The 11321-nt window shown below is 53.2% G+C and overlaps 2 protein-coding genes across 2 annotated transcripts in view; one reads left to right on the plus strand and one right to left on the minus strand.

Annotated features, from left to right (window-relative positions):
• Positions 1–625, plus strand: part of PITPNM3 (PITPNM family member 3) — a 113999-nt gene extending 113374 nt beyond the window's left edge. The window contains exon 20 of the mRNA XM_006863292.1: positions 290–625. Within this exon, the coding sequence (XP_006863354.1) occupies positions 290–595 (306 nt within the window). The 3' untranslated portion in view covers positions 596–625. The remainder of the gene's footprint in view (positions 1–289) is intronic.
• A 5312-nt stretch (positions 626–5937) lies between these two features.
• Positions 5938–10297, minus strand: FAM64A (family with sequence similarity 64, member A). The gene is made up of 4 exons (XM_006863293.1): positions 10004–10297; positions 7570–7862; positions 6549–6644; positions 5938–5971 (listed from the first exon to the last, which is right to left on the minus strand). The coding sequence occupies exons 1-4, from the start codon at positions 10295–10297 to the stop codon at positions 5938–5940; spliced, it is 717 nt and encodes a 238-aa protein (XP_006863355.1).
• Between the last annotated feature and the right edge of the window lie 1024 nt (positions 10298–11321).

The following is an 11321-nucleotide window of genomic DNA, read 5'->3' on the forward strand; positions in this document are numbered from 1 at the left end:
AACAAGCTTCACTTGTACTTTTGAGCTGATATGATGGTAAGTAAGGCTATCTAGCAATTGGGCATCAGATGTCTGGACACGGGTGCAGCGCTTGCTATGGGCGCTGTTTTCTGTACATATCATTTGTTTTGATGTGACCCGAGGTACAGATAAAGTTGCTCTGTTGTTCAAAGCGCCAGGGGGAGCCTTCCACAGTAATGAGCTGGAGCATGGTGGGAGGGTTCCGGCCACACGGAGATGCTGTGTGGGCTCGCTCCATCTGCTGGCTTGATGTCTGTCTCCTTTGCAGTTCCTGAGCGAGGGCTACGCTGCGCACCTTGCTGCGCTGGAGGCCAGCCACCGCTCTCGCCCCAAGAAGAACAACTCGCGCATGATCTTGCGCAAAGGCAGCTTCGGGCTCCACGCGCAGCCGGAGTTCCTGCGGAAGCGCAACCATCTGCGCAGGACCATGTCGGTGCAGCAGCCCGACCCGCCTGCCGCCAACCCCAAGCCCGAGCGAGCGCAGAGCCAGCCCGAGTCCGACAAGGAGCACGAGCGGCCCCTATCGGCCCTCAGCTGGGCGCGTGGGCCCCCCAAATTCGAGTCGGTGCCCTGAGAGGCTGGCTGTGCTCAGAGCAGGGGGGCCCACCAGGCCGCCTGCAGGAACGGGAGGGGACTGCCTTCTCCCCAACACAGGCGTTTTCCTGCTTTTTCCCTCCCGTGTCTGTCCAGCAGTGCCCGACCAGAGGGGAGACCCTGCCCGGCTTTAGGGAGCTCCCTGGGCTGTGAGGGGTGAGACCCAGAGGTCTCAGTGCAGTCGTTGCTGCTTCCCTGATGCCTGCGACCGCAAGCCCAAGTCGGGGCTGAGTGTTTGTGTCATACGGGGGGCGGACCTACCCGAGCTGTAGTATTTGGGTAAAGTCAACCATCTTGTGGAATCCCCGAGGGTGGGGCAGGAATGCAGGGCAGGCCCGACAGGGAGCCGTCCCCATACCCAGCGTCAACAGCCTTCTGTCTGCAGGTACAGCTTCTAGGCTGAGTGAGGGGCAAGTGGCGTTTGTGCCTGCCCCCCGCCCCTGTCACATGCTGGATCACCATTTGGGTTTGGCTCTCCAATGGCAACGTGACCACTTTCTGGGAATGAGTGGATGCCCCCCAGGGCTCATCCAAATGCTCACAGTGTTTCCATGACCCTCAGCGGGCGGGGGGTCTGGTGCTGATGGTCTGTCCATTGTCCCCATTTTCTGGGTCTTCTCACCATTGTCCAGTGGCTCTTGAGGACAGGCGTCCCTCTTCCTGGAGCCCTCCCCTGGGAGGCAACAGTTGTGGGGTCTGGCCCAGAGGGACTAGCTGTGCAGCCTGCCCACTCTGGGCTTATTGGCCTGCATATCTGCCCCCTGGGCTTTTTTTCAGGCCTGAGGGTTCCTTGGAGGACCCCGTGATCCACCCCTTCCAGTCTCAGAGAGGAATTCTGGGTGGGCCAGGAGGGAGGCTGTGTTCCCACCTCTGGGAGGCATCCTTGCTTCTTGGAGAACCTCAGCTGGTTTGTGTCCCAGGGACAGAGACCCCCCTCCTCCCCCAAGTGTACTGACGTTACGCCTCCCCACAGCTCTGCTGACTGATTTCTCCCTCATGGCCCTGCCAGTCTAGAGCTGAGACCCCAGGCTTCTGGGAGTTCATGCAAATTTGGCATAATCTATTGTCTTCTCTTCCCGTCCACCGGCTACTCAGCTTGGTGTATGCCCATGACCTCCTCCTGGGTGTCCTCCTGAGGTGGACAGGGCCCCTTGGGGCCTACCTGGGCCCTCCTGCTGCTGAACCTCTGGTGTTGGCCTCCACATTTTCCCCTTGCTTCTGGCTCAGGCCTGTAACCACTAGGGGCGGGGGCTACCAGGGGCTTATCTCTGAGTCTGGGGGGCTGTCACTGAGGCTGGTCCCAGCTCTTTCAACCAGGGCTCTGTGCCGGGGGCCAGGCGCTCCCAGCAGGCACCTGTGTTAGCTCAGTGTTGTTTCTGCTCAATGTCTACCTCTCGCAACTCTGGCCCAGCTGACATTCCCTGAAGGCTGCTGCTGGTGGGGATGGCTGGGCAGCTGGGTGCCCTGCAGGGGTTGGAGGGGCTAGGCTTCCGGCTCCCACTAGAAATGTGTCTTCTCCAGTCTGCCAGAGCCTGCCCCGTTGGCCCAACCTATCTGCCAGTTCTTCTGTTCTCACTTTCAGCACATAGTCCTGCTGGAATGGGGATGAGGTTCAGGCCAGCCTCCTTCCCGATGATTTATAGGAGTCAGCTCCCTATTCCCTGCCCCTTTAGCAAATCACCCTCTGGCTCTCCATAAGGCACCAGCTTATATAGCAGAGGCACCACAACCAAAATCTTTCCCGTCCCCTGAACTAAACTTGGGCAGACTTGGCAGCATTTAAGAGAATCAGACCATTTCCGTTGTGCAGAAGCCGCTGATGAATTTAATCTTCTCATATGATAACATCATTGGTGTGAGATACTTTGTCCCTAGTTACTCTCCCACTTTCTGAGGGCCCCAGGAGGGGAGCAAGAGATCATGCCTGGATCCTGGGGAATTTGGAAGCAGAGTGAGCAGAGTTGGGCAGAGGGGCACAGTTGGAGGGCCACCACCCCTTTCTTTCTGGAGTGCCCATGTTGGGACAACTCACACCTGAGATGCTGATGGTGTACAGTAGTCTTGTCAACCCAACACCCTCAGAGCTGTATGTGTTTGGTGTGTGTGAATGTGTGTATATGCGTTTCTGTAGTGAAGAGATTCAGATCACCTATGTTCAGTACATTGCTTTTAACTCTGTAACTAATATGCACCTTCTAGACTAGTGGTTTGTTCAACTTTGTCATTCAGTTAAGTTGGAGAAAAAAAGTACCCAGTCGTATTGTTCTCTGAGGGGGAGTGCTGCCCCTTCCCAGGTATTTCTGTGAACCCCAATCTGGCTGTCTATTATAGAGACTTCTTCCGGCTCCTGGTCGGCCTGCTCCCAGCTGCTGGAGAACAGCTCTTCCCGCCTGACCAAAGCTCCTTGTTTCTTGCGTGGCATGTTCGTCCTTCCCGATTTGGTGGAATGCCCTGACCCAGGAACTGCCTGCCCCCTGCCACCATTTGCCCTGTTGGGGGTTCAGGGTGTGTGTGCCCTCAGCCAGAGCCTGCTCTTCCAACATCATTGCGTTTATTCTAAAGATCTTTACTCTTCCCTTAGGCGCCGCCAAATATTAAAAAAGAACAAAAAAGGTAGACCCCTTTCATGCATTTGGGTGAATCACACACACCTCCCCATCCCCCAATCTGAGTGCTGGGCCACAGAAAATGAACATCTCAGTTATCCAGAGACAAGAAGCCGTGATGGCTCAATGTGCTCAGTTAACTGAAAAGTTGGCTCTGCAGAGTTAAGACCTGGAGATCTGCTCCAGCAAAGATTCCAGCCTAGAAAACTCCTGGGACAGTTCTACTCTGTCACATGGTGTCATTAAGAGTCAAACTCGCCTCAACTGCAACAATCCAGAGATTACTTGGGGGGTTGACTCTCGAAAGAGGGGAGGCTGGTTTAGCGGACTTAAAACTGTGCGTTTACTACTTGGAACCTAGTCTTGTGTCCAAGAAGTGCAGACGAAAAGTGACACCCATCTTAAAGATGGTGTCACCCAGACCCCAGGCAGGTCGAAGTGGGTTGGGGGTGGTGCTGAGTTGGCATCCACACTCTTCCACAAGCTGGGTTGCAGCCCTGGCTGTGACCACCCGCCTTAAACAACCAACTTTCCCGCCAAACCCGGGGAGGTTGGAGTGCCTAGTGCTTTGGAAACCTATTCTCTGGCTCAGCCAAAAAAACAAAAACAAAAACCCACCAGAAGCATATTTTCCTTCCTTTCCTTGGGGCAATTCTCTTCTAGTTATAATTAGGGTTAAATCTAAGTAGCAAGGCCTCATGGGTTCTGTATTCTGGCTGCAAAATAAGGCCCTTGTCCTGGGTGGTACCAGTGGTCTGTGCTTGACTAACTTCAAAGGTTAGTGGTTCAAATCTACCCAGCAGCATCCCAGAAGGAAGTCCTGGTAACCTGCCTGCCAAGAAAACCCCGTGGAACAGTTCTACTCTGTAACACATGCACGATGTCGATGTTGCCAAGAAGTAGAACCAACTTGATGACAACCTTTTTTTGGTTTTGCTGAAAAGCCCTCCGGGCATTGGAGAGGAATGTCAGATTTTACCTTTCTTTGGGACAACAGGAGGCAGGTGACACCCCCCACCCTCAGCCCCTCCTGTCCTTTTTTCTCTTTGTTGATTTGGTGGTAGCAGCCAGTCTGACCTTATCTGTGGTCTGACTGTTCCTAAGTGTGTAGCTTTCAGTATTGTCTGTGGTGGGATAAGGTTCTGCTGTGAGCAGGGCATCCCTTTGGCTGCCTTGTACAAAATCCATTAGAAAAGACAAGGTCAGATATCAGATTTCTAAAAAAATTAACAAACAAACCACCATGGAGTTATAAGATTTTTACAATTGGTCTTGATTTTGCTGTGAGCTGGTTTTTAACTCTCAAATGTTGTCACTTAAATAAAAACCTTATTTGCCTTTAATATGTGTGGTTTGTTCGGACCAGTGCTAAAACAACACCCCCCACCCCCCAAAAAAAATTTTAAAACTCACCTTTCTGGCAGTGTAGTGGTTATGAGTCAGTCTGCTAACTCCAAGGCCAGCCGTTCAAAGCTACCAACCATTCTGCACGGAGAAACAGTTCTGCTCCCGTAAAGATTTACAGCCTCAGAAACCCTATACAGGATCTCTATGCGTCAGAACCAACTCCATGGCACACAGCCACCACCACCACCAGTGTCTCTCCCCTCCCACCTCCCACCGGGGCTATGAGTAGATGGCCTGAGAAGAGAGGTGGATGGGAGAACAAAGCTGGTCCTAAACCTCAAATCTATATCCAGAGTAGCGTGGAGGATGGCAGTGAAAGGGAAGAGATCGCAAAGGCAGTGAGACTGATTTTATTATGAAAAGCAATGCTCCAGGAATGTTACACACTGGGTTCTTTCTAAGTACAGTACAAAGCAGATTTCTGAAACAATTTACAAAGAACAAAAATTGCTCCTGAAGAGTGTTGTGCCCTCCCTGCACACCCGCAGCATCCTGGGATGGATAAGTAGATAGAGGACCATAAGGCCGGGGTCTTCAAGCTGGAAACCTCTTCTACCCCTTCTTCTGGGGCTTTGGTGAGGGAAGCAGGAATGGAAGTGGGGTTTCCAGGAGCCTCAGCCCTGTAAACTCAGGGGGATGACTGAAGGTTTGGATGGCTTTCTGCAGATCCCCCTCAGGACCCCTAGCTTGGAGCTTTCATAAAACTCCCAGTGCCTACACTACACACTGAAGGCTCCAGCGTGGGGTGAGCATCTTCCCCCAGAATCCCCTGGGGTTGCAGAACGACACTTCCTCTACCTTTCCAAGACGGCCCAAGCTACTCTCCAGCTGTGGACACTGATGGGGCCAGCTGTGGTCGAGCATGCGAGCAGCCAAGTCCTTGCTAACAGTGGCTTAGGGGATACTGACGAGTCCTGGGGGATTCCTCCAGGAAAACCACGGGGTAGCACAGACATCCTGGATTGCGAGGGCATGGTGGTTAGATATGGCTTGTTTCCTGCAAGACAATACTCCCATTATACCCCTCTCTGTGCTCAGGGTAAGGGAACTGGGGACATTGTATCCTTCCCTCCAAAAACAGGGGGTTGGGAGGTGACTTAGGGATCTGTCGCTAGTGATAGTATGAGTGAGGCTAGCAACTCTAGCCCCAAGCAAATCGGGAGACTTGCCAACATCCCCCTGTGCTCTGGGTTTTCCAGAAGAGACTCATGTTTTTAACATGCCTCCAAGTATGCATGCTCATGTATGTCCAAGAGGAAGGCACACAGAGAGGTGCCTCGGGGAGACCATTACCTGCAGGACATGGTCCTCAGTCCCGAATGAGAGAAACGGTCATGTCGCCACTAGAGGAGAAGGGGAGGGGCGGGTGTCACTGGGTGTTGGCGGCTCTTAGGGGAATTCCTAGCCTGGACTAGACACAGACCAGACCCGGAAGCTTGGTGGGAACAAGGCCCACTCAAAGGCATGAGCTGGCACACTCCTGCCTAAGATTCAACACGGCCATTAAGCAAACAGGGAAATAGCTCCAATCCAGAACCCAGGCCATGCTCTCAGGATAGGGATCTCCATAGCTGCTATGTAGCTTTTCCCAATTCCATGGGCAGGCAGAGCATGGGAGCCATCAAGGATGTTGGAGGAAGGGCAGATAGTTCAGGAACCAGGCACCTGACCACATGTAAGAAGATTCTGGGTGGTAGACAAATGTGGGGTCCAGGGTTCAGAGTGCTACACACATCCAGGGCATGCCCCTCACACCACAATGTAGGCCTCTCATCCCTTCTCATGTTATAGATGAGACCAAGGCTCAGAGAGGGTCAGTGAATATCCGGGGTCACACAGTGGATCAAAGCCACAATCTACCTAGAAAGAGGGCGTGGCTCAAATGGCAACTTCACTTTGGCGCATGGGATGCCAACTCACCTGTCTTCAGCCACAATGACTTCATGTAACTTGTGAGACAGCTTCTGGAGACACTGGATTCCCACCCCCACCGGCTCCACGTCACTGTCAGACTCACTGGACAATAGGAAAAGCCATACCAGTGACCAGTGGGAAACCTCCCTGCTCCCCAACATAGCACTGGGTCTGGGAGATGACCCCTTCCCGCCTCACCCTCAGTTCAGGATGTAATAGAGAACCTTTGAGCACCTGGCGGAGAACAGAGATCACAGCCCATAAGGCCAAGGTCATGGGGAGGTGAGCACTGCTGCTCCCACTTGGAAATCAAGCCTTAACCCAAAACCCAGACTCATTGCCGTTAAGTCGAGTCCAACTCATAGCGACCCTTTAAGACAGAGTAGAAATGCCCCAGAGGGTTTCCAAGGCTCTAAGTCCTTATGGAAGCTGAATGCCACACCGTGCTTTCTCGGAGTGACTGGTGGCTTTGAACCGCTGACCTTACAGTTAGCAGCCAGCCATGCGCTTAATGGCTGCACCACAACCTAGGTGGAATTCCTCCAGATGACTTAAAGCTTGTTTTGGGGGCCAGAAAGGAGCTCTGGTAGCGTAGTGGTTATGAATTGGGTTGCGACCCACAAGGTGAGCAGTTCGAAACTACCAGCTGTTCCGCAGGAGAAAGATGAAGCTTTCTGCTCCCGTAAAGATTTACAGCCTCGGAAACCCTGTACAGGGTCGCTATAAGTCGGAACCAACTCCACGGCACACAACAACAACAACAAAGAGGCTTGGGTTGAAAGTGATACAGTGAGAACTAAGCTCACTGCTTCCCTTCACAGATAAGGGAACTGAGGCCCTGACGGATTCCCTAAGACCCCCCAGGAGTGGGCAGAGCTGGACCAGACAAGGGTGCCCCTGGCTCCAAGTAGCCCCTAGAGATGCTTAGAAGCTCCTTGGACCCAGTTACTGTTTGGGGGTCAAGGGAGAGAAATTGTGCCTGGACTCAGAGACCAGAAGCCCAGCAGTGAGGCATTATCCTACTTGCCTGGGGGAGCAGAGGGGCTCTGTTGAGGAATAGGGGCTCCTCAAGACAGCCTCCCTCCTGGACCGCTGTCGCAGGTGGGCCCGTGGCGTCCTCTGGCTCGAGAAACTGTGCTGCTCTGCCTCCCAGGGGTCTAGGGCTGAGTAGGCAGGGCTGGCTCCAGGTGGCCGGGTGCTCTTCTGGCTCAGGCTACGAGCTGGAGGACCACTGCCCTTCGGTGCCCCTCTCTTCCTTCTAGCTTTTACCTGAGTGTCCACCAACCACTTGGAGCCATTTTGGCAGGACTCTTGGATTCTCTGTGGCAGATACATGGAAAGGTTAGCACAAAGCCAAGAGTGAACTCTCCACAGTCCCCAGGCCATACCGCCAACCTCTGGGACCACCATTGGTCCCACCAGTGCGGGCTGCTTTTGGTCTTAAGGGTGAGGGCTAGGGATGACTCCATGCAAAATGGGTCCATTCCATGGTCAGCAGCAGGAGGACTGCTCTGGATCACAGACTCTCTGCTCATTGAAGTCCAAACTCTCTTTCGCGGACACAGTTGGACCCAGAGGCTCATGGGGTAGACCAGGTCTTCTGCCTCGAGCATCTGCCATCCACACGGGTCCACAAAGAGATCCTCTCCAGGATACTTCTGATCATGACACTCAAAAATCCTTCTCATTGCCCATAGGATGAAACTCTAGCTTTTGGGACTATTGTTCCAAACTGTCTCAGCAGCTCAGTGGGAGGATGTGAGAGCAGAAGACTCTTCATTAGCTCAGCTAACTTTGCCTTGGCAAACCAGAGTCTCAAGGTTAAAGCTAGACAATTAAATGGGATGAATTATACCACCATGGGCAGGTCAGCTCATTTCATTTCTTTGATCTCTGGGTGTGATGAAATCACAGGACTTGTCCAGACAAAGGACTTTCTGCAAAGGGTTCAGAAATAGCCACCCTCTGGATCTCCCCAGAGATGTTCAGATTCCCAATTACACACTAAGGAGAAAGCCTCATTCTCTCATCCCTCACCCTCATTCTTTCCTTGGCAGGAATGGTTACGTTCCTGGCTTCTGTCCCTTTCGGTGATAATTCCTGATCTTTCCTGCTTCAGGTCTGAAGACATGTGCACTTGGACGGCTGGTGGGCAGCCCAGACCCAACAGGCATGGTGTTCTCTTGCTCACACATTTCATCTGATACTGAATCCTCTCAAATAGCTCTAGAAATTGTCCATTCCTTTCAAGATCCATGCCCTTCCTCAGGGATGAATCTGCCTCTAAGTCCTTTGGTATCTAGTAGCTACAGATCATGTTCCAACATGCTAATCTGACCACATCCCCACCCTGCCCTACATGTTATCTGTACAGACACGGTGACCACCCCACGCATAGTGGGACACACACTACCCAGTCCTGTAAACTTCCTTTCTTCCTCGTCTGTCTAAGCCTGAATACTCCACTGAAACTGGTTCAGCTTCATAGCAGACAGGTGGTAGTTGCCATGAACAGAACAGGGCCTCCTGAGTGGAAGGTGAGGATTCTACCAATAAACCGTCATTTCCCCCCACCTCCCCAGCCTCTGACCTGACCCAGACAAATGCCTGCCAGTTCTCTTGCTCTCCCTCAGCTCTGGGTCTGGACTTAGGCTATTTCACCAGCCTTAAACACACTTCAGTGGTAGAATCCTCCAGCTTCCATGCAGGAAAACTGCTTTGATTCCCAATGTATCTCTTATCTGCCAGCACAGGTTTGTGTGCTGCTACGATGCTGAACAGGTTTCAGCGGAGCTTTCACACTGAAACACACTAGGAGGAAAGACCTGGTGAGCTACTGAAAAAGCAGCCAATGAAAACAGATGGATCACAATGGCTTGATCCTATTGCTCATGGGTTGCCATGAATTGGGAGCTGGCTTGATGACCACCACTGGACTTCTCCTTTCCTGAGCAATCTCCCTGGAGCCTTCGGTGACTATGCCTGTGTTGTCTGGTGCTCCCATAGCCACCAACTTGTCATTCCCTTGACAACCCAGCTTTTATCACCTTGGATCTTAAGGATCTGTTTTCTTTACGGCACTGCTTTCCTTCACCCCTTCAACAACTATTTGCTGAGTACCAGTCACTATTTGTGTGCTACAGTAAGAACAGTGGACAAATTAAAGACTCTGTCTCTATGGAATCTATTTTTCTGTGGGCTGCTCGAGGACAGACACTGTTAGCCATCAAAGAAAACCATTTGCCACTAATTCAGTACTGACTTATGAAGACCCATGTGTGTCACAGTCGAACTGTGCTCCACAAGGTTTTCAGTAGATCAGGCCTTTCTTCTGAGGTAGCTCCGGACAGACTCAAATTTCTAACTTTTGGTTAGCAGCTGGTTGCATTAACCAACTGTGTCATCCGGAAATTCATAAAGCCCTCCCTAAATGGATACTGAGTATGGTCAATTAATATTACCTGGGACATGGCACCGAAGGCATTCTTAGCTGAGCGCGCCGCAGCCTGGACGCCCTGCTGCCCTGGCTCTGGGTTTTCCAGGCGTTTCCAGGAGGGGCCTGCCCCGAGGTTGAGGCTGACGGTTCTCAGGGGCAGCCTCTTTTGGAACTGTCTGCGCAGCGAGCCCAGGGCGCTGCTGGAGCTCCCAAGATGGCCAGTTGTAGGCTGCGTGAGGTCGCTCTCCTCCAGCTGCTCCTGGTCCTCTAGAGATCTGCGGCGCTTGTAGGCCCCCACGCCCTGCCACCGAGAGACCATCTGCCTGGTGACTGTCTGTGCTGATCACCTGACCCTGGGGAGAAGGGCAGTGGGCAGGTCAGCTGGGCACAGGGAACAGATTGGATGGAGGCCCATGGAGGGATTGGGGAGGCGGGGGCAGGAGAAAATGGCCCAGGCTAGGTGGTGCGGGATGGCGGTGGCTTCTTGGAAGAAACTCACTGCTACCGAGTAGATTCCAACTTACAGCGACCCTATAAGACAGAGTAGAACCGCTCCTTTGGGTTTCTGGGACTAAATTTTTACAGAAGCGGACAGCCTCATCTTTCTCCCGAAGAGAGGCTGCAGTGCAATGTTTAACCCACTGCACCACCGAGGGCCCCTCCTTTTTGGAAGAGGAGTCAGCAAAGCCCAGAAAAGGACAGAGGTGGAACAAGGACGGTCAGCATTTGCTGGTGTCCCGCGCTCTGCCTCAGGAGAGGAGGACCTAGGGTCAGGCCCGGTTCTCGCTGAGTCGGAGGACAATCGCGCCGACTGACCCAAGTCCCAGGCTAACCGGACGTGCCCTTCGCGGCCGGACGTTTCCAACACCCAGGCCTTCCACCTGCTGGCACCCCGAACACAGTTCCTGTGGATTGAAACCCCCCCTAAACCGGCCCGCACTCACCAAACAGCCAGATGCTGACCAGACACTCTGCGCAGATTTCGATCTGCGACCCCGGCAGATTTTGAAACTCCGCGGGGCCACGCCCCTGGATCCCGTCCTCACCTCTGATTGGTCTCGTCTCCGACCAGCGGCCGTGCCGGGAATTTCGATTGGCTTTTTCCTCTCGTGATTGTAAATCTTGCGGTCGGATTGGCCCTGTCTTGCCCATGCATTTCTCAAGACCCCGTTCTAGGTGTGGCGCTCCGCGCTTCCTCTGCTTTGTATCTGCTCATCCCGCCCCATCGCGGCCAGACTCTTCTGTCCCTCTCGCCCAGCCCCCGCGCCACCTCCTGGACATTCAGCACCGGCTGCGTCACCCCAGTCCAGATCTGAGACTGGGGACTGTGTTCCTGGAATCTG

The sequence above is a fragment of the Chrysochloris asiatica genome, unplaced genomic scaffold (genome assembly GCF_000296735.1).
Source record: "Chrysochloris asiatica unplaced genomic scaffold, ChrAsi1.0 scaffold00054, whole genome shotgun sequence".
Classification (NCBI taxonomy): domain Eukaryota; kingdom Metazoa; phylum Chordata; class Mammalia; order Afrosoricida; family Chrysochloridae; genus Chrysochloris; species Chrysochloris asiatica.